We start from the raw sequence: 21368 nt of genomic DNA, 5'->3' as shown, positions 1-21368 counted from the left end.
AAAAATGTTAGCCTCAATATCTTGCTGAGAAAGTCTGAAGTCTTGCAGGTTTGTATCTGTAGCCTACGTTTAGTAAGAACCCATGAAAATTTTCTGTGAGAGTCTGATGACGTAGTTCTTCGTCATACCATCCAGAGAAAAAATGTTACGTGCGTACAGGAACTGGGGACATGTTCATGAAGAGAAACAGCCCTTCAAATTCTCAGTTTTAAAGAGCATTGTACAGGAGGTAGTGTAGCAGTTGAAATTGTAATTGTTTTTGTTGATATTTCAGATTGTTCCCAAATTCAAATATCAGTGACAGTGGTGTCCCTGCACTACCTCCCTTGACAATGAGACGGATGCGGGAGTCTGTCTCCCGGATACCTGTTAGGTAAGCTAGTATTTCCTGTCATTTCTGTTTTGGGAAATACACTTGTTTAAAAACAAACAAAAAACAACAAAAACACTCCCAGCTCCATGAAAATGGAAGAATATAGAAGGTTGAGATAAATGTGCAAGAAAGCAACAGCACTTCGTCATAGAAAATATCTAGTGTCATTTCTTACAGCTTCAAGCAAAGCATCAATTGTGGAATTTACATTTTTAAATTTTAGTCTTAAGATTTTAAGTGAGGGTATTAAAAGTTTTGTGGAGACCTTTGTTTACCTGCCTACGAAAACTTGGTATTGTGTGAATTAATTCTATTTCATCTGATCGTGTAGCATACATGTAAGGGTTTATAGCTCACATTTTTTTTGCATGAGTCACATGCGTAAGCTAAAATAACGTCCTAAATTATGACGATAGGTAAGAGATTAAAGAGAGCAGTGGAAATGGAAAATAGGCTCATTTTACAGAAAGTTCTGAGACCTGATGAGTAAGAACATTCCTGTAGTTTTAATGCTAGAATTTAAATCATTTTTCTTCCAAAGCAGCCTGTCTTCTGATGATAATTTGTGCCTGTATTCTTTTCCTTGAAATTCTAGAGGCTGGAAAGGGCAGGCCATCTTTTGTTTTTTCTACATCCCTTTGAAAAATGTTGACCTGTCAGGAATGAGGCACGGAGCACGTAGCTGACTTGCAAATGGTTCTATTTATTTATTTATTTTACTGGGAACTACATCAGTAATTGATGTTATGTCCTCTTTGCCATGTTATTCTATTTCTAGTGTTACTGCACAATGGCTTATTGATTAGGTAGTTGGTTGTTTTTGTGAAGGCTGTCTGCTTTTGGTTAAGCTGTTTGTTATTTGGGATAAGTGAAGTTTGATTAATGTTAGCTGTGATTTATAACTCTTCGCTGAACTGGATTTTACTGTTGGCCTCCTACGAACGCCTGTTGGGTTTCATGACCTCCTTGCTGGCTGTTCTGTGTGAGAAGTTGAACAGTCTTGCAAACTTCAAAAACTCAGGGCTTAGCAATAAAAAAGTACCTTTCAGGCTGCTCATTTAATAAGCTTGAAATGAGAGGTTTAAATTTAACTGCCTGAATTAATTAATCCAACAGAGCCAGTAATTTATCAGTATATTAAATGTGATTTAATGGGGACTGAGGCGAACTGTGGTGTATCTTACAATGGCAGAATTAGACTTAAACATGTTAGAGCCATATGCCAAGTTTTTAAATGTATTTCCTAAGTTAAAGCATAAATGGTTTGGCTGACCAAATAGTTTAGTTAGCATGTAAATCCCAACACTTCCTGTGTTTGAAATTTTGTGTACATTACTGCTTTTGGTAGGTTACACTGAAGAGTATTTTTTTGACTGCTAGAGGGGGGAAAAATAATAACCACCAATTTCTCTCTTTTTTTCTTAGCTCCCAGCACAGGTATTCTACACCTCATGTCTTCACATTCAACACATCAAATCCTTCCTCTGAGGGCACCCTTTCCCAAAGACAGCGATCTACATCCACACCAAATGTCCACATGGTTAGCACTACAATGCCAGTAGACAGCCGAATAATTGAGGTAATGTTGATGGGGATGGATTATCATGCAGTTACACTAAATTTGTGACTGGCTATCTCATAGTCACTGGTTGGTTGGTGTTCTTTTTCTTTTTATTCTTTTTCTGTCATTTGTGCACTGTTTTCCTTAGCAGGCTGTGATGAAGGATATAGGTGACACATTTGCCTAGAAAGTTAATAGCTCATTCTTGCAGTCTTTTCAACTTCAGTAAAGTTCTAGGTAGATTTCAGTGTCTTTAAAGTCACGAGGGAGGTTTAACAAGCGAGTTTCACAGATCTGAAAAGAGAACAATCCCAACTTTTCCAAACAAATATGTGTTAATTGGCATATTTAAAAACGTTCTTTGAAACTTACAGATTTGGACTGGGGGAGGGCGACTGATGGTTGTTTAAAATGAGACGAGAGTTTGTCTGGTTGCAATTCTCAGTCTGAATACTCAAGTCAAAGTTTACTGGCAATATGTTGTGTGTTACATGTTTACAGAACTGATGGTTCTGAAAGTAGTTCTGCTGTTACTTGATTGCAATAATCCTTTTATTTATGATATATTTATTTATTTTTCCCCTTAGCTTGGACCCTTACACTGGAAACAGTGAGAGTTTTTGAAGTGAGGCCTAAAGAATCCTGTTTGTTTGTGTAAGGGAGTGATTTGCAGGAAAGGCTTGCAGAAAGAAAGTGATGAACTGCAGGACTTCAGAGAGCACCCTGTATTGCCCTCTGCCCCTCCTGGAATAAGTTAAAAAGTCCTTGGCCAAACAAAATCCTTTAACTTCTGGGTTTACTTGCTTATTCCTTCAGCTGGTAGCTTGTAAGCTTCTATGAAATGTAAAGGCTCTCCTAAATGTGCCAGAGAAGTGCTCTGCATCTTCAGTGTGGTGAAACGAAGTGTGTTGCAACCCTGTGACAGTTCTTTTGGTTAGAAGCATTGTGATAACTCCATTTAATGGGGAAAGGTGCCATTCCTTACAGGCTAAGCTTGTCTGCCTCTCCCCCCTCTTCCCACAGAGGGTTGGACAACTGTCTTCTGTGGCACAAAAACAAAATGAAGCCTTACAGAAGGAGAATATGAATTATTAAACTTGGTAGCGTGATAAGTTTTTGAGACATTGCTTTCTTTATTCTTTAAGCATAGCGGTAGAGAAGGAAATGCTTTCTATTCTGCCTATCATAGCGCATCGAATAAAAATAGCTGCCCTGTCTTAGAGGCAGTAGCTGCTTTTCCAGTTGGCTTTAAAAAAAATAACCACCCACACAGATAGTGAGTACCTTTAGGGATGATATGAAAACAGTCACCTTAATAAGGTGGCTCATCAGTCTGAACACTCCTGTAATTCTTTGCTTGAACAGGAATCGTTATTTAAAAGTTTGACTGCATTTGATGATCATATGCCAAGCAACTTAGGTTACTTCTTCTTTCATTTATCCTAACATTTCATTTTTAATTTTTTTTTATACTTCCTTTTTCTGTTATCTCTTACCCTGTTGGCCTAGAATAACAGCCTGAATGCTTCTCCCAGTTCCTGGTGCAGACGATTTTGTTTGAGGGGAAGAGTAGGTATTTTCTTGGTGCCTTTTGTTTTCTTGTGATTAACAGGATTGCTGTAACTTGTAAGCCATGACTGTCCACATGAAGTGTTTAATCTGGAGCTGATTTAATGAAAATCTTTATAGCATGTTTGTACATAAATATAGAGGACAGCAGTTGGAAGAGGTTAATTGATACAGAGCTTCATTTTTAGTTAAGATGGATGAAGCCATACTACTGTGATACTTGTTATGCACTTGAGCAGGCTTGGATTAGCGATCTGCTTGGTCACGCAGCTTGTGAGCCATAAAACATTCTTAAATACATCCGTTGCATGGCTGTTTTCCTCTAGAAAGTATTTTGTTAAATTTAACTGCAATAGGGTAGATTAAGAACATGATGTACTTCACATTGAAGCAAAGGTGGCAGGCTGCAGCACTGGGCTGTGGTGTCATTTGTGTTGTAAGAAAAACTCTGAAGAACACTTTTGGGGATTCATTTGCTACAGGATCCGTAAGCAAAAAAGAAAATATTATTCAAACCAGAATTGAAGTTCAACAAAGATACTTTCTTTTTTTTTTTTTTTCTCAGATAACAATTCCTTAAGAATTAAGTATGAGAGCAATTGAAGGTTATCTAGTGGTTCTTTGCCAGCTTGCTTGAAAGAAGTTACATTCTCAGGCCAATGTAGAAAAACCACCACTTGTTATTAATGCAGATGCTTAAAGAGACTTCCCGTCCTCAAACTGGACAAAGGTGGTAATTTGCAAGAGTTCTCTGGTAGTTTATGTAGATTTTAATTCACTCAGGCATAGAGTAGAGGAGTTCTGCAAGAACACACTATTTAGAATTCGAGCCTGGGAGAACACAGCTAAGCAGCAACAATGATGTATTCCATAAATGAATCATTAGTAAGGAAAATACGGGCTAATTTGAAAGCCATATGATGGAATATAGGCTTGTTCTGTCCTCCTATGAAGTCTTACATTTATTATTCTACTAATTAGTTAGAAGCTTTGAATTGACTTCTATTAACTTCTACAGTATTTAACATTTCTGTAGTGCATGTTCTTGCTTTGTACTTATACAGTACCTGGATATTTTACGTTTCCTGTATGTACTTTGGGATAATGCATAGCAGGTGAGAAAAGTTGTATAGTCATGTTTGTCAGAGCTTAGTTTATCTTGTGCATGGCTGTAGAGTTGTGTTGTAAAGTGCCTGTGGCATGAGGTGAGAGTTGTTGCACTGTACCAAGTAGTGAGCTGTGTAAGAACATGCTTTTCAACCATCGTCAAACTTCTGTGGAAAAGTGTTTTGAAATGGAGATGTTTTTGTATTAGAGCACAAGATGTAGTCTACTGTGTGTTGAAATACCTCCACCATACTATTTCTAAATGCTTCTTGACCCGGAATATTTTAGGGGCTTTTAAAAAGTTTTCCTACATATAATCCAGAACCTTTCTAAACAGCTGTCCCCTGGTGATACAGGACCATCACACCAGCTGTGTTCAGTTCATACAAGCATGAACAACAATGGAGGGGGTGGAAATTCTGGTGTTCATTCTTGTTCTGTGTCCCCCCCCGCCCCCTTTTTTTGTAGTAATATCTTTTAATATGCTGTGAATATTTTTAATGTGTTGTAAGAATTTGCCAGTTGCATGGTTTTTTTGTTTTGTTTTGTTTTTGGTTTTCTTTTTTTTTTTTTAAGCAAATAGGATTCTTGTAACTAGAAAATAACCAAGCTGCCATCTTTAAAGGGTCTTGGTCAGTATTGTATGACACTTGGTCTAAACTGTCAAGAACTATTTCAACACAACTATTTGTGCTTGTTTCTCTGTGTACTGTCATATACTTTACTAACTCTATTGATGTCTTCTCTGTTTTAGGATGCAATTCGAAACCATAGTGAATCAGGTACGGCTTCCAAAAATAAAGTATTGTAATCCCATTTTGTGTTTGTGTTATGGTTTGTAACTTCTTTTTCTTCTGTTTTGACATGTAAGCATCACCCTCTGCTCTGTCTGGAAGCCCTAACAATATGAGCCCAACTGGCTGGTCTCAGCCCAAAACCCCAGTCCCAGCCCAGAGAGAGCGAGCCCCTGGAACTAATACACAAGAAAAAAACAAAATTGTAAGTATTTTTGAACTCCTGTATGTAAATACATTCAGTATGTTAAACTACGATGCAAATAATGGAGTGCTGGGATAAATATCTGTACTTGAAAGACAACAAAAGCTGATGGAAATCTTCTTTGATTACTCTGCACTGTGTGTGTAATAGGGATATTAATCTAACTTGGGAAGGATGGTGTTATTGCCTTATGCTTTAAGTACCTAGAAAAGTGTTTGGATTTCAAATTAATTTCAGACATAATTCTGAAATTATTTTTCAGTATAGATTCAAGCCTTACATTTCTAAACATTTAGGGGTTGCATCTTCTTATTCTTTTAAACATATTAAAATTTAACCTTACTGCTTTTTGAATTGTACTGCCGTAGTTTTCATACCAAAATGCATACACCATCATTTTGGTAACAAAGTTGGTTAAAGAGTCTCAGGGTAAAATCAGTCTTAACAAAATGCAAACTTTCCCTCAGAGCTTTGATTTTAAACTTAGAAGAAGAAATAAAAGTTAAAATAACAATGAATAGTATCTGAATTTTTAAAAAGTTATTAGATTTTTTTAAAAGTACAGTTGCTCAGTGGGACTCCCAGCTGTAAATCACGTAGACGTTTGGAAATTGTGCTCTCATATTCCTTTATTTATTGCTTTCAGATATGTAAGAGAGTTCTGTAATTTGAGTATTGTGTTTTTTTTAAAGGAAGTTTCTTAACTATTTAAGATATGTTCAAATAATTAAAGAATCCACAATTACTCATTCCTCTTGTGATCTCAGATCAAGGTTTATATCTCCAGTGCAGAATTTAATGATATCTTCATGAGCACTTAAAGCCTTCCACTAAAATGTCAGGCTTTCTCGTGTGGGAAAATAATGAAATACTTTTCTTTTTTTCTTGAATACTGATAATGAAATAAATACCATGTGTGTTTAATATTTTTTTTGATACCTCTTTGAATTTTTCCTACATCTCCTGGTGTTGTGAGGTGCCCCTTTCTCCCCTCAAAACCGAGGAGGAAAACAAAAGCTCAGACTGCAGGACAGAACCCTCAAGGTTTCAGTGCATCTTACATTTCTGTGAAAGATATTTTCTTCTTGGTGTATATGTCAGTGTATATAAATACAATATATTTGATGAAATAATTATGTAAAGCTATGTCAATTTTTGTTGCAGAGGCCTCGTGGACAAAGAGATTCTAGTTATTACTGGGAAATAGAAGCAAGCGAAGTCATGCTTTCTACCAGAATAGGGTCAGGTTCTTTTGGAACTGTTTACAAAGGCAAATGGCATGGTAAGTTCTTCACAGCTGTTACTGTCTCCTCAAAATGTTAGTACTGTAGAAGGACAGTAATGCGGAAGAAGGTGACAGTGTTTTAATGGTGCTATGTGATTATCTGCCAGCAAAAGGACTAGGTGAGAAATACGGATTTCCTCACTTTCACATTGAGAAAATGAAGGCACGGTGCCAACACTGAAATCTGAATCTCACAACTAATTCTAATGCTAATTCTGTCTCCATCCATGTCCTGAATCCAGCATCACTAATGCCATGTTCTAAATTTTCACAGCATTATGTTAAATTAAATTTCCTTTTTTTTTTTTGAATACCTCTGTGTTTAATTAGCATACTTGTACTCAAGGTGGCAGGGAAAGGAAGGAAGTAGAAGTTGTTTTTACGATGGAGTATTTCTAATGAAAAAAATGGTTGATGTGAGAGTTGATGAGAAAAAAGTTGCTGGAGCACTTTGAAGAGAGGCACGCTGCAGAGCTACAGAATTAGGTTCCAAATTCAGAGTGTCTGGTTTTAAAAAGAAACACAACCCCCTTCAGGCCCTAATCTGAAAATAAATGTGAATTTCTTATTAACGTGTTTCACTGAAATGTTTGCAACTACTCTTCATGTATCAAGAACTTTGATGTTTTAAACAGGAAATGCGTGGAGCTACACATTTACAAATAACATTTAGTTGTGCGCACAAAAGGACTGTACAGCTATCACCTAATTCAGTACAAATAGGATTCAGTATCATATTTGAACTGACTGTACAGATTTCTCCTGATTTCTGGGCAAACCTGAGGTTAAATTATCAAAAACTGACAACCCGATCTGATTTTATAAACTCAATTGATGTCAGCAAAGTAACTGACACTTTTCTTTAATGGTACTGACTTTCTGTTAAAGGAGAAATAATGGGAGAGCTTTTTGTTTTATTTGTTTTTGTTTTGTAGCCATCATTTGTAGTGTGGTCTTGAATGATTTGAAAGTATTTCTTGTAAGTTTTTTCTGTTTAGAACTGAAGAAATGGGGAGCTCACAGTGCACAAATTAACGAATTGCACGCTTTTTTTTTTTTTGTAGTAAGCTATTGTAATTGTACAAATGCAACAATTAAAATGTCTTGGTGAAGTTGAAGGAAATTAATTGAAGTGGGGCAGATTGCTGCAAACTTAAGTAGAATTTCTGGATTAGAATGGAGGTGTCAGATTTCCTAACATGCCCAGCTCTGAGGGGCTGTTTGCAGTGAACCCTTGGAGAGTACCAGTGGAAGGCCTGCTAGAGGGTGCGTACAACTGTGTGTAACCTGTATTAGGTTTCCACTAAACTTCCTTGACTTTGTCTTCCAAAATAAAAATGAAATTGGTAGTGTCAAGGATGGTCTTGCTATGAGGAGTGCATGTCTTGTTGAATAGGTATCTTGCACTTCCATATTTTTCCAGATTGTTCTAATGGTTAAGTACTAATTTTAATATTTGCACCACTTCTGTTACAGACCTCATTTGGATCCTGTAGTGTCCTGTAGCATGCTTCTAAATTTAAAAGGAGGAAAGAAAACCAAGGCAGTTTAAATGGGTTGGAAGACTACCTATCATAAACACTCACATTTCCCCTTTGGCCCTGGTAATCAGCTCTAGGTTTTTGATGGTTGGGGGGTGGTGGAAGCTAACTGTCTTCAGATTGCTGCTAAACAAAACAAGTGCTATTGTTTGTTTATTTCTGTAGAGAAAACTGCTTGGAGAATGCCATTGAGGCTAAAAAAGTGTGGCATGTGATTCATTAAAAACTGAGATAAAAACATCTCTTAATTAGTGGAACAAAGATCATAATGGAGGGTATCTTGAAAAACGGTCTGAAAACATTTGGCTTACAATCAGTGGATGCTGCATCCTTGTCTTGGTATAGCTCCTAGCAATACACTTCACATATTGATAGACCTTTTATTGGTCTTGCATTGTACATAAACAGTAGTTGCAGTAGGAGCTGGCTACTTTTAAGCCTGACTTGGTGGTCGTGTGAAACTGGTCGTCTTTCTACCACTATGTTCTACTGCTCTGATGTGTGAGGAGAGAGATCTCTAAGTTATAAAAACAAAAAACCATGAAAAATAAAAAACACCAGACCTTTGTGTACTCAAAATGTGAGATGGCTCTCTTTAGGAAGATGCTGAGGGATGAAATAGGAAGTGTTGCATTTACTGAAGTTAGATAGAAATGTATAATAATGCGTTCAGTGTTTGTGCATCTTTGTGACTTCAATTTATACAGCAAACTGAACAACTGGTAACTACAGTGGAAGATGCTGCAGTCTCTGTAAGAGTACTTTGTCTGAAACTTTCAAGTACCAGTTTACATATCCTTTCCATACTTTGCAACCTTGATTTTAATTGAGCTGCTCCTAATGAATTTAATCGATCATAATATTCTAGAGACATGCTAACAGTTTTCAGATCTTATTTTTGAAAAGAGATGATATTAAGAAGATGAAGTGATTGTAATAGCAGATAAACCTGTCCTTCTACAGATCTTTATTTTAATGTAAGCGATGGTTCTGTAATGCTCAGTGGCAGCAGCCTTTACATTGTGGGATGAGCATACTTGGGAGTAGAAAATCTCTCAGATTTCTCTTACATGTGAACTAAGATTAAGCTTCAGTTTATGCAAGCTCCTTTTATCTTCCTGTGATAGTGTCAAGGCATGTTTGTCCACTTGTTGAAAATATTCTGTCCATCCATAGTTAATATGAATTTGGCATTCACTTCTTTCACTAAAGAGCTGGTGGGCCTTGCTGTTGAGGTTTGACTTTTAGGACAGTCAGCTTCACTCTACTATCGTACCTTTTATAATCACTTCAATTCTACTATTGAATCTGTGTTTTCTAAATGTTCACTGTAGAGCCTTTTAGAACTTTGTTCTGTGGAAGTAGTTATTAAACAGATGGCATTGAATCATCATATGCTCATTCCTCTCTGCATTACCCTTCAACAGGTACTGAAATTTAAACCAAGCAATTACACTGATACCAGTTCAAATGAAGCTTTTAAGGAGACTTTATAGCGTATCACCTTGAAGAACATAAAGATATTTCACTTTCCCTAGTCCTGAAATTTGTTACTGAAATACTAAAATCAGTTGTATTTTTCATGCTTTTTCTGCTTTTCCTGGATAGAACATGTATTCCTTCAATTCCTGAAACTTAGTGACATTTCAGTCTGGGAAATTTATATATGAATTATAGAGTGGTTTAGGTTAGAAAGGACCTTTAAAAGTCATCAATTCCAGTGTCAGTGCTATGGGCAGGGACAGCTTTTACTAGATCAGATTGCTCAAAGCCTCGTCCAACCTGACTGAATGCTTTCAGTGATGGGACATCTGTAACAACAGTGGGCAGCCTGTTCCAGTGCCTCACCACCCTCAACATAAAAATAATCTCTTCAGAATAGCCAGTGTAAATGTACCCTCTTTCAGTTTAAAACCACTGCCTCTTTTTCTGTTACTACAGAACCTGGTAAAAAGTCTTTCTTGATCTTCCTGTTGAAAGGCTGCAGTGAGGTCTCCCTGGAGTCTTCCCTAGGCTGAACAACCCCCAGCTCTTTCAGCTGTTCTTCACAGGAGAGGTGCTCAAGCCCTCCGATCATTTTTGTAGCCTCCTCTGGATGTGACCTAGCAGGTCCATGTCTGCCTTCTACTGAGCAGAGCAGAGAGGCAGAACCATCTCCCTCGACTTGCAGGCCTTTGTTCTTTCTGTCCAACCCCAGATATGATGGGCTTTCAGGTGCTGGTCATATCCCATTTTATATTCACTGATATCACAAGTCCTTCTCTGCAGGGCTACTATCAATCAGCTCGCCCTACAGTTTGTACTCATACTAGAGATTGCCCCAACCCAGAGGCAGGACCTCATTACACTTTGAGGTTCACACCTACATCTCAAGCCTGTCAAGGTCACACTGGGTGAGTTCTCTTCCCACTAGCATCTCAGTTGCATTGCTCAGCTTGTTGTTGTCTACAAACTTGTTGAGGGTGTGCTCAGTCCTATTACCCATGTCATTAATGAAGATGCTGGTCTCAGTGCAGACCTTTGAGGGACACTGCTTGTTACCAGTTTCCATTCAAACATTGAGCCATTGACAGTAACACCTTGGACACAGCCACCCAGACAATTCCTTATCCATCTAATAGTCCATCAGTCGAATCCATCTCTCTCCAGTTTAGAGGCAAAACTTTGGTGTTGCAGAAGTCCAGGTAGAGGATATTATTTGCTCTTCCCTTTTACACTGATGCAGTCACTGTTGTAGAAGGCCACTGAGTCAGGAATGGTTTTCCCTTGCTGAAGTCCCGTTGGCTGTCTCTGGTCACTTTCATGTCTTCTGTGTGCTTCAGTGTAACTTCTGGGAGAATGGGTTCCATGATCATACCAGGCACTGAGGTGAGGCTTACTGGTAGTTTCCAAGGTCCTCCTTCTTACTCTTTTAAAAATAGATGTGTTCTTTTTTGACCAGCCACTGGGGACTTCACCTGACTGCCATGACTTTTCAAATGTGATGGAGAGTAGCACTTCACTGCCAGTTCCCTAAGGACTCTGGGATGCATCATGTCAGTTCCCATGGACTTGTGTATGTTCAGGTCCCTCGGGTGGTCTTGAACCTGATCTGATCTTACTGTGGGAGAGACTTTGTTCCCCTAGTTTGTGCCCTGAGATTCAGGGACTTGAGATCTTTACAAGTAGAAACCTATATCCAGCTGTAGGATAAACAAATAAAGCTTGTCTGTCTGTATGTATTTATATAAATAAGTTTACACACGCACGTATATGCTAGAGCTGGACAGAAAAGGGAAAGTGATGAGTCTTTGCCTACTGTTTGAAGCCAGCAGACTGATGAAACTGTTACTGAAATAATGTGCTGAGAATGCAGCTACACTAAAATACCATTGTACAGAACAGCTGTGACTGCACCTATTGGTGTTTTTAGTAGCTTCAAATCATTCAAAAAGCATAAGGACGGTTCTAGACAGCTACTGCTGTTAAAAACTAGAAGGGAAGCATGGTGAACAATTAATGACTCTTGTTGTTCTCAAGTCAGGTAAATGAATTGTGTGGTCCTGTGGTTTATGGTCTTGGCCTATAGACTGCTAGAGGTGTACTGTGCACAAACTAGGGATTTTACGTATACTATATAGTAACATTATTTTTGGAAAAAAAATGCATTTTTAGTAACTTGAACTGTAAATGTATTTTCAGGGGATGTAGCAGTGAAAATATTAAAGGTTGTAGATCCAACCCCAGAACAGTTTCAGGCTTTCAGAAACGAAGTGGCTGTATTAAGGTGAGTTTATAGTTTCTTTGCTAAATTCTGTTATTCGAAGCCATGGTATTTGCCTGCGGACTACACTGTCTTGCCCAATATTCTATATTTAATAGGCAGAAAAAGCAGATCTCCAGAGAAAAAAATGAAAAGGCAGGGTACAGAGATACTTCTAAACACTGCTGTAGAGCTGTGAGACAGCAGTAATAATTCAGTGGTTCTTCACTGTTTCTGAAAGTTGTTTTTGCAGATAACTAATACTCACATCCACAACCCCTCAGGTCATATATGGCATGTAGGAGAAAGTGAGATAAATTAATTCTGCCATAATTCTCATGGCTGGGCAGAGTACTTGAGCTGTACATCTTTTTAAATTTGCAACATAATTCCCTTTCTTTAATCTATTCTCTGATCCATGTATTTGGTTTTCAAATACTGGTTTTGTAATGTCCAATTAATAACTGTAATTTAAAAAATGGAATCCTGGAATTGAACCTATATATAATAATTACTTTTTCATTCTCTTGCAGTTTATAATGACCCTTTGGTTTCCTATTGGGATTCAGTCTTATATTTTATGTTGTCACTTTTTCATAGCTTTCAGGGTCATTTCTGTTATTCCAGTCACTTCTGTTAATGTCATACACCTGCGTGTATGACTTCTGGTTACTGATTTCAGTAACACTGAACGTTGGTATTAAATAACTTCCTTGGAACTAAAAGGAAGTATTTTAATTTAAAACCAGAAAAGGAGCTGATTTAATTGTAAAAATTAGAAATTAGCGACTGTGGCATATTGCTGTTCTTTTCAAAACAAACACATTCATTTAGTAAAGAATTCATTTTGCAAGATTTGTTTGCTTTGGCTTGAAAGCTGAAGTATGTTCCTTCAGACGAGCTCATTTGCAAAAGAACACGGTAACATTTTTATAAAGATACTAATTTCTTTTTCTGCTACTTCTATTAGGAAGACTCGGCATGTTAATATTTTGCTCTTTATGGGCTACATGACTAAAGATAACCTGGCCATTGTCACACAGTGGTGTGAAGGCAGCAGTCTGTATAAACACCTGCACGTTCAAGAGACCAAGTTCCAAATGTTCCAGCTCATTGACATTGCTCGGCAGACAGCGCAGGGAATGGAGTGAGTAGGATGAACAACTCGATCTGTATCTGTTACATCTCTTGGAATGATGTTCCCTTTTTCTTCCCCAAACCCTCGTATGCGTTATTGCTCTAACACTGCAGTAGGTCAGACTGGGATACTGAGTCAGGAGGTAATGTTGGAGTACACGTGGTGTGAATGATGTTCTGGGATGAATCTGCCTAATATTTCAGAACCTCTTAAACCACTATTTAAGTCTTTGTCACATAAATCTAAAACTCAATATCTGATCCGTGTTCAAGGGCTGTTAAAGACTGTAACGTTAAGCATTCAAGTGACAAAGATTTTATCATCTTTAATTAAGCACTGTTACGTTCTTTTTGTATTTTTTTCCCATATGGAATCTTGTTTTAATTAACATTAGACCACTAGTCATATGGTAAACTGATACAGGAGGCTCAATTTGTATGAACAGCATCCATCTATGTCACTTTTCTGCTGCTTCTTTCACAGCTATTTACATGCAAAGAATATCATCCACAGAGACATGAAATCCAATAGTATCCTTTCCTTACTTTATCTTGCTGTAATGTGAGTGATTTGTTGTTAACTTGGAGCTTTTTCTGGGGGCGGGTGGGAGCTGTGTGTGTGAAATAGCTGTTTTAAATGCATGTAACAAAAAGCAGACATTTCTTTTGATGAATAAGAAGTTACTTTTAGCGAGGCCTTTCATAGAAGGTATGTGCTTGCTTAGCAGACTGCTGTTATAAAGATGACAAAAAGAGAAGCAGCAGTCATTCTCTAAACGTGCTTTATTTTAATTAAATAGTATTTCTGTGGTGGTGTTGTGATACTATGTCTCTATTATCTAGATAGTGTATTGGAGAGAAGCTTTCTATTTGATGAGGGATACGTGTGCACATGTGGGCCCCATACTGTATCCCATATATTTTTAATAAATCCAAAACATCTTCAGATGGCTGGCATAAATAAAGCCAGAAATCTTAATTTAAACTCAAGAAGAAGGAACCTTTGACCAAAACACTTCCGTAACAATGTAAATTTAGAAATACATGTGAATGTTGTGAACTGATGTCTTTTACCTTTGAAAATGCCTGCTTCTGAAATTGCCAAGAAGAGCACATACTTAGCTAGCAACATGAATTGTAATTCCCTTTTATAAACTGTGAACAGAACATTTTGCAAAGGTATAAAAAATATGCCAAATACAGTAATTTAAGTATTTTAAGTAATTTAAATTTCATTTTCATAATTAAAAGGATTTCCCCTTTCGGTTAGGGTAGAAAAATAATCACTTTAGTGTATAGGAATTTAGTGTTTAGGAGGTTAGGAGTTTGTGATTCCTGATAATGGTAACCTTTCTTCTTTTTCCTGATTAGAAATGAGAGCTGGCAGTCAATCTGTGCTTATATTTCTGAGTGATCTTTCTAAACTTCAGCTGTTCTCGAATGAAATTGTAAAATGGTTTCTTCTTAATCCCAACAAAGAAAGTGCTTTCAACCCTTACAGACAAACCTGTTAAGTACATAGATTGCATACCTGCATTTTGTTATCTCTGTACACGTGGATGCCATAGAACTACTTTTTCCCTAAGATACAACTTGTAGCAGGTAAGACAAACAAAACAAAAAACCAAACCCGGCCATATTCTTGGATAGTTGACTTGGATTTCTGATAACCCTAACCACACTTCGTAATCACGTCAGAAAATTTAGCATTGTTCATTCAGGTTTTCTATAGAATTTCTTTAACAACTGTTTAGATATATTTCTTCATGAAGGCCTCACAGTGAAAATAGGAGACTTTGGTCTGGCAACTGTAAAGTCCAGGTGGAGTGGATCGCAACAGGTGGAGCAACCCACTGGTTCCATTTTGTGGATGGTGAGCAAAGTATTTCACTGCTGCTTAAATAGTTGTCTTTCATCCTCTTAACACTTGTTTTGTCAGCTGAGTGTAGTAGTTTTGACAGATCTTTATATCTAAATGACAGCCTGCACTGTTAGCGCTGTGTAGATGTTTATTCCAATTGTAGGATAAGTTAAAATTAAAGAATGAAGTGCTGGAGTGCTTAACTGCCCCAAAGTAGACACTGTTCAACAGTGTTTCCTCCTGAGTTTTTGGAGTTCTAAACATACATGGCAAAGGCTGACAAGGGTTGTCAGTAGAATTGCAAGGTACTGTTGGGAGTACCCCAACAGTAGGGGAGAATCCCTCTAGTCATCCCACCTTTCCCCAGAAGGGCTCTTCTCAACTGGAGAGCAAGCAACTGCCTTGAATCTGCATAACAGGAGCTTTGTGGGATGGGCGAACCCTGTCTTCATCATGGTCTCTTCTTCCTCTGCTCCCTGCTAAGGACCTGGCAACATCTCTTTTCATGCACGTTTGCCGACCTGGCATTCAGCAGCTTTGTCAGGTGGATGGGGAAAGGCAGGGAGCGCTCCTTGAAGTGTGGGGCTGAGCACAAGCGGTGCCGACATACTGAGCTGTGGGTGATAGCACGCTGCTGTCCTGCACCTTGCAGGTGCTCGCTGCAGTAAGCTTGGAGGTGACTCAGAGCTGCTGCAGATCATTGTGAGTTTACATAGGAAGTTCTCAAGTTACACAGGAAAGTTTCTGAGATTTTCTTAGAAGTGTTAACATCTACATATATGCTGTATGTGGACGTACTCATTTAGTAAGATGTAGAATAGCACTGACAGAACTTCCTCAGTGCCTTAGAGGAGGTCCTGAGGTTTCTATCTGTTGTTCACTAATTATTGGTTGACTCCTCTTGGCTTTCCATTTTCCCATTCGCTTGCCTTTTCTGTTTCTTAGCTCATTAACACTGCTTTTCACTTGTTGCTTTTCTCCTCCTAAAGGCACCAGAAGTGATACGGATGCAAGACAGTAATCCGTTCAGTTTTCAGTCAGATGTCTACTCCTATGGAATAGTACTGTATGAGCTAATGACGGGAGAGCTGCCGTACTCCCACATCAACAACCGCGACCAGGTAAGAAACCATCACCTAACAGTGCATCTTGCTTCTGGGTATAGTGCATTGTATTTTCCTCAAGAAATGTAGGACAGATGCAAAACAAGAACTGGAATGTTGTTTACAATATTATTTGTTTCAGCAGTAAATGGGTGGAGTTGAATATTTTCTTAAATATTGATAGTGACAGTAACTCATGAAGATTCCTTGTGCCAATGCGTTTAGTTACATCATTACGGTCTTGGTTTATAAATTTGTTTGTAAGAAAAATTTCCTTTCGATGTTAAATATCTAGTCATAGATCAGCAAGGTTAGATTCCATGTTTTTTAGTAAGCAAAAAAAAAAAATAGTGGTTATTTATTATCAAAACTTTCCGTATTAAATGTTAGTGTAGAGTTAATTCATTATTGAAAGCTTTCTTCTGTAGGGCACAAACTTAGAACTGTTACAGCTTTTTGATTGTTGTTTGATTGTATTCTGCTTTCATTTGTTTTTAATTGAAGATCGAATAATGAGCAGTGTGTGTGTCTATGTGGGGAGAAGCCATTATTTTTGCCCCTGTTGTGTGTTATGGTCTGTCTTGGACTAAAACAGAAAACGTTTTCCACCACTAACAGTATCACTTAGTGTTTGTCTGAAAACAAAACAACCCCTTTTCCTTTACGCTGCAGTAGTTACGATTAGTCATGATCTCTTTCAACTCAATAGCTGTAAATCTGCTTTGGCAAATGTATTTACTGAGATACCTGAAAACAGCTCTACTGACCAATAACACTCATGCCAAACCCTGACAGCGCATGACTTGAGCTTGTAAGTGGTCAACTTGAGGATCATTTGTCACTTGTAGCCTTCAATTGAAGGAAATTGCCATGTCACATAGTATGTCCTGTTCTTTTCTGAATGTAATAGTGCCTTTGCATCTTGGGAGCATTATAAACCACAGCGTCACTCTGATTTAATTACGTTCTACATTATACAAAAGCAAGACCATTGTTTCAGTTAACTGATTTGGATGAATGTACAAGGCTCTGCTGGTGTGCTTGGCTCTGGCACTCATGTTTAATCACTTCAGGCCATTACAGCTTTAAACGAGTGAAGCAGCTTCTGTGGCTTCAGTTCCCTGCTACTTATTGGTTGCTCTTTTTTAGATTATTTTCATGGTTGGCCGAGGCTATGCTTCTCCAGACCTCAGCAAGTTGTACAAGAACTGCCCCAAAGCAATGAAGAGGCTCGTAGCAGATTGTTTGAAGAAAGTTAGGGAAGAAAGACCCTTGTTTCCACAAGTAAGTGGCTTTTTTCAGCATGTAGCAACTTCTAAGTATTTTATAAATAGTCATTACCACACAGAACACCTCAGGTGGACAAAAATAGAAGTTTAGAAACTGGAAGTAGATGCAGGAATGAAGTGTAGCATGCTTCCTGGTTTTGTTTAGTCACACGTGAACCTCTAGTAACCCAGCTCTCTCGTGCAGTTCCTATTGCTTATATACAGGATTCATGTACAAAATAGTTAAAAATAATTCCCACCCTGAGTGAAGCAGTATTGAACACTACATTGCTCTAACACTAGAGCATTTTGCTTTCAAGACAGTTCCTTACTTCTCCCACAACTTTGTACAAGCAAGCAGAAGTCACTGGGGATTTAAATTCCTGTAGCAAGTTTTGGTGTTTTTACAAAGGATACTTGACCTTTTCCTGTCACTGTGAGGATGATGAAGGTACTTCCTTGTAGTCATTAAAATATCTGTAATTGAATTACTTTTAAGTACAACTTTTGTTGTTTAAAAGCTTTCTAAATTTGGTTTTCTAAAGAGACAGTTAGGAAGCGGATGCAATTCTTTCCCTGTTACAGGGTTGGAGAGTGCGTAGATGCTTGCTTATTGATGAACTCTAATTGAGAAGAATCTGCCTATCCCCTGAAACTCAGTGAGTCTCCTCACAGCAATGAAACTCTGTGGCAGAGTTGGATTTTTCAAACTGACATATTCCTTGAGCGCTGCTGTCAGTGTCTCCACGTAGTATATTGTTGCTTGTACGGATATTTGTAAAGCCCTAATAAATGAAGGCTTAAGACCTACTTGGAAAGACCTGTGCCTCTTTCTAACACGTTGCCTTTTCATTTATGTGCCTTTCTCTCAGATACTGTCTTCCATTGAGTTGCTGCAACATTCTTTACCCAAAATCAACCGGAGTGCTTCCGAACCATCTCTGCACCGCGCAGCCCATACAGAGGACATCAATTCTTGCACGTTAACATCCACAAGACTGCCTGTTTTTTAGGATTGTGCTCCCCTTCCCTTAATCTCTCCAGTGATGGGAAAGGAACAGAAGTAACAGAAGTTGTGCTTTTAATGCCTCAGTGTACAGGATCAGTGCCAGCAGGATCATCCGCATCCCTGTTTAAGAACAAGCTGCTAAGGATGTTTGCAGTTGTTAGGCTGCAGGGACACAGCTCCACATTGCCTTTTTCTACAGTTTCTTCTACTGGGATTGTTAACAGACTACGAATCAAGAGATCTATTACTATTTTTTTAATAGATGCACTTGAGCCTTATTTTTTCCCATACACAGAAGAGATGGATGTTTCTTTGGCAGTGTTTCTGGGTTGATTTGAACCTGCTGATAAACTGGTGTTTTTACAGCAGGGATGACCTGACTTGGCATCTGAGGAAAGATAATGCGTTCCGGTGCTCTCTGATTGCCCCGTGGCACTTCACAGCAGGGGAGTTTTGCTGGAAATAGGTTTCTGCAAACAAGACTGAGGGAAGAAGAAGAAAAAAAAAAACTTTCTGGAAATCAGCTCCTGCCTAAGAGCTTTCATCAAGCCAATGAAATAAGTTAAAATGCTAATTCAACACGAAATAGTTTTGCAATAGTTTTGCACATAGAAGAAAAACTCTTGCAAAGGAATGGAGTATATTCTAAACTGTACTGCTCAGAGAAGGAAGCTAGCCAGTCTTGCTCCGGTCATCTTCGGTAACTTAAGCGGCTTATTTTGGTACTATGGACTTGTTTCTTGCAGCCCGAGGAGGTGGTAAGTGCAGAAAGACAGGCTTTTGTGGCTGATAAAAGGCTAATTAACAGTATCAGTATACTTCTGCAAAACGAGCATAGTTTTCATCCCATCTGAAGCTGTCGTCCAAGAGATGCACTATCAAGAGGAAACTGAGCGTATACAGTTTTTCTTGCTGATTTGGGTTTTAATTTTGTTTTTATTGCTCCTGAGAAAATGCATTTATTGTAAGCCAAGGTTCCTCTGATTATCTTATTTTAATAAAATAAATTAAATTTTAGGTTTAAGATTCAATGTCATCATTTAATGTAGTAATTCATATTCTGACACACATTTACATCTGAAAAATTCAGGAAATAACACTGTGAATGATTTTTAGGATAATTATTAACTGTACCAGTAAAAATAGGTTGTCGCATCTAGTATTTTCCTATGAGTTCCCATTCAGTTTACTTACAATCTGGTTTTGATGTTACTGTCCGCATCTTTCAGCAGCACCTGCTAGATACATACACTGATGCACCATCAGGTGAGCTACCTGCACCACTTCTGCTCTGCATTGTATCTTCTGGGAGCCTGTTTTTTCCCCTTAGGTAATGCGTGTTTTCTGTTGGTTGGCCAGGCAAGAGGTGACGAGAGAGGTGGTCTGATCTAAGAATTACTTTTTAAATTAGTATTCTGTTCAAGTAGAGGAGAATTTAAAATACATAATCCAGAAATGTACTGTCCACAGAACATTACCATAACATCACCCTTATAATTGAGCACTACCATAAAATGTGCATTTGGCATTGGTGGATACAGTTCTGTATAAAGATTGGCATGCTTTTCAGTAGTATTCTTAGTATTTTAATTGCAGCACACTGTAAATGTCCTCCCTCTCTCATTTTACCTTCATTTTAATTAGTGTTGGAAAAAAAAGGAAGAAGTGAAAAGGGAGGTGGTGGAGTGCCTGTCCCTGGAGGTGTTCAAGAAAGAGGTAGATGTGGCACTGAGGGACATGGCTTACTGGGCAATATTGGTCTCTTCCAAACTTAATGGTTCTGTGATTCTATGGAAAGCTGCTCTTACTTCAGCACTGAACTGCAGAAAGGAACCTCATGGTTCATTCATATTTAAAATCAAGTTGTGTCTTTCTGGGAAAATGAAAACTTGCTTTTTTTTTGTAAAAGCAAGAGGATTATTTTGATTAGTATTTGACGTCAGTTTAGATTTTGAAAGCTGTAAAGTGAAGAATGTGGAAGGTCTGAGTCTGTCTTACTGCTTTTACAGTAGAATTTCTCTTTGTGTAATTGCTAGGTAGCTTGGAAAAACAAGTTACCATCTATATTTCAGATTTGTTTCCTGCTCGTTTTTCAGACAAGGGGAGTTCTGCACCAATGCCTCTACCTACCGTCGCTTCACAACAATTTTTGTCACCGCAACGATCAGGCTTTCTAAAATGCTTGAGTCTTGAAACAGGCGAGCAACCTTTCAGTGATAGGCAGTTTGTTCATAAAGGTAGCAGGAGCATTGGCCCTTTGCTTGACTTTCAAGATTACATGCTGCATTTGTATGGAAAAACATGTTTGCTTGTTCTGAAATAGCCAGTAGCTAGTTCACTTGTTTCTAGACGGAAGTTGAACTGCGGAGTTGATACAAATGACTCAGCAGAAATAACCGCTTACAAATTGCACAGTCATACCATGAATTGCTTTTGCTAGAAGTATAATTAAAACAGAACTTAAAATGATTCTCAAAGCTTCTGCAGCTCAAACATGAATTAAAATTTCAAGGAAGAATTCACTAACATTTCCATTGGCTCAGAAGAGATGTGCTTTAATACCTGACCTCCTGGACCTCGACCAGTGCTTCCTTTTAATGAGAACAAGGTGAATGTGGAGCTGCAGTTCCCAGTCCTGCGCTTTAAATAACTGTAAGTGCCAGCTGGGGCAGTGAGATGCCTGGGAGTAGGGCTGTCCTGGGCATATGTTACAGAAGGATGCGACTCAGTAAGCTAGAAATACATGGCCATGGAAGAGCCCTAAGTATCTACTGCCCCCACAGGCAGGGTAAGTAGTGGTTATTGTTCCTTTT

The 21368-nt window shown here is 38.2% G+C and overlaps 2 protein-coding genes across 6 annotated transcripts in view; one reads left to right on the top strand and one right to left on the bottom strand.

Annotated features, from left to right (window-relative positions):
* Positions 1–19572, top strand: part of RAF1 (Raf-1 proto-oncogene, serine/threonine kinase) — a 44068-nt gene extending 24496 nt beyond the window's left edge. For 3 of the 4 annotated variants that reach the window (XM_021409300.1, XM_021409299.1, XM_021409302.1), the window contains 12 exons: positions 275–373; positions 1799–1952; positions 5365–5392; positions 5482–5609; positions 6774–6891; positions 12117–12201; positions 13148–13324; positions 13799–13845; positions 15069–15187; positions 16165–16296; positions 17428–17562; positions 18419–19572. In XM_021409300.1, the coding sequence (XP_021264975.1) occupies positions 275–373; positions 1799–1952; positions 5365–5392; positions 5482–5609; positions 6774–6891; positions 12117–12201; positions 13148–13324; positions 13799–13845; positions 15069–15187; positions 16165–16296; positions 17428–17562; positions 18419–18559 (1363 nt within the window). In that variant the 3' untranslated portion in view covers positions 18560–19572. The remainder of the gene's footprint in view (positions 1–274; positions 374–1798; positions 1953–5364; positions 5393–5481; positions 5610–6773; positions 6892–12116; positions 12202–13147; positions 13325–13798; positions 13846–15068; positions 15188–16164; positions 16297–17427; positions 17563–18418) is intronic. The other variant, XM_021409301.1, reaches the window with a different exon arrangement.
* The window catches only part of MKRN2 (makorin ring finger protein 2), an 18756-nt gene continuing 16183 nt past the window's right edge, over positions 18796–21368 (bottom strand). Inside the window, exon 9 of one of the 2 annotated variants that reach the window (XM_021409308.1) lies at positions 18796–19037. The gene's annotated coding sequence lies outside the window, so the exon portion shown is untranslated. Of the gene's footprint in view, positions 19038–19574; positions 19944–21368 lie in introns of those variants that run through there. The other variant, XM_021409309.1, reaches the window with a different exon arrangement.

The sequence above is a fragment of the Numida meleagris genome, chromosome 11 (genome assembly GCF_002078875.1).
Source record: "Numida meleagris isolate 19003 breed g44 Domestic line chromosome 11, NumMel1.0, whole genome shotgun sequence".
NCBI lineage: Eukaryota > Metazoa > Chordata > Aves > Galliformes > Numididae > Numida > Numida meleagris.
This window is presented reverse-complemented; position numbering and strand designations above follow the sequence as displayed.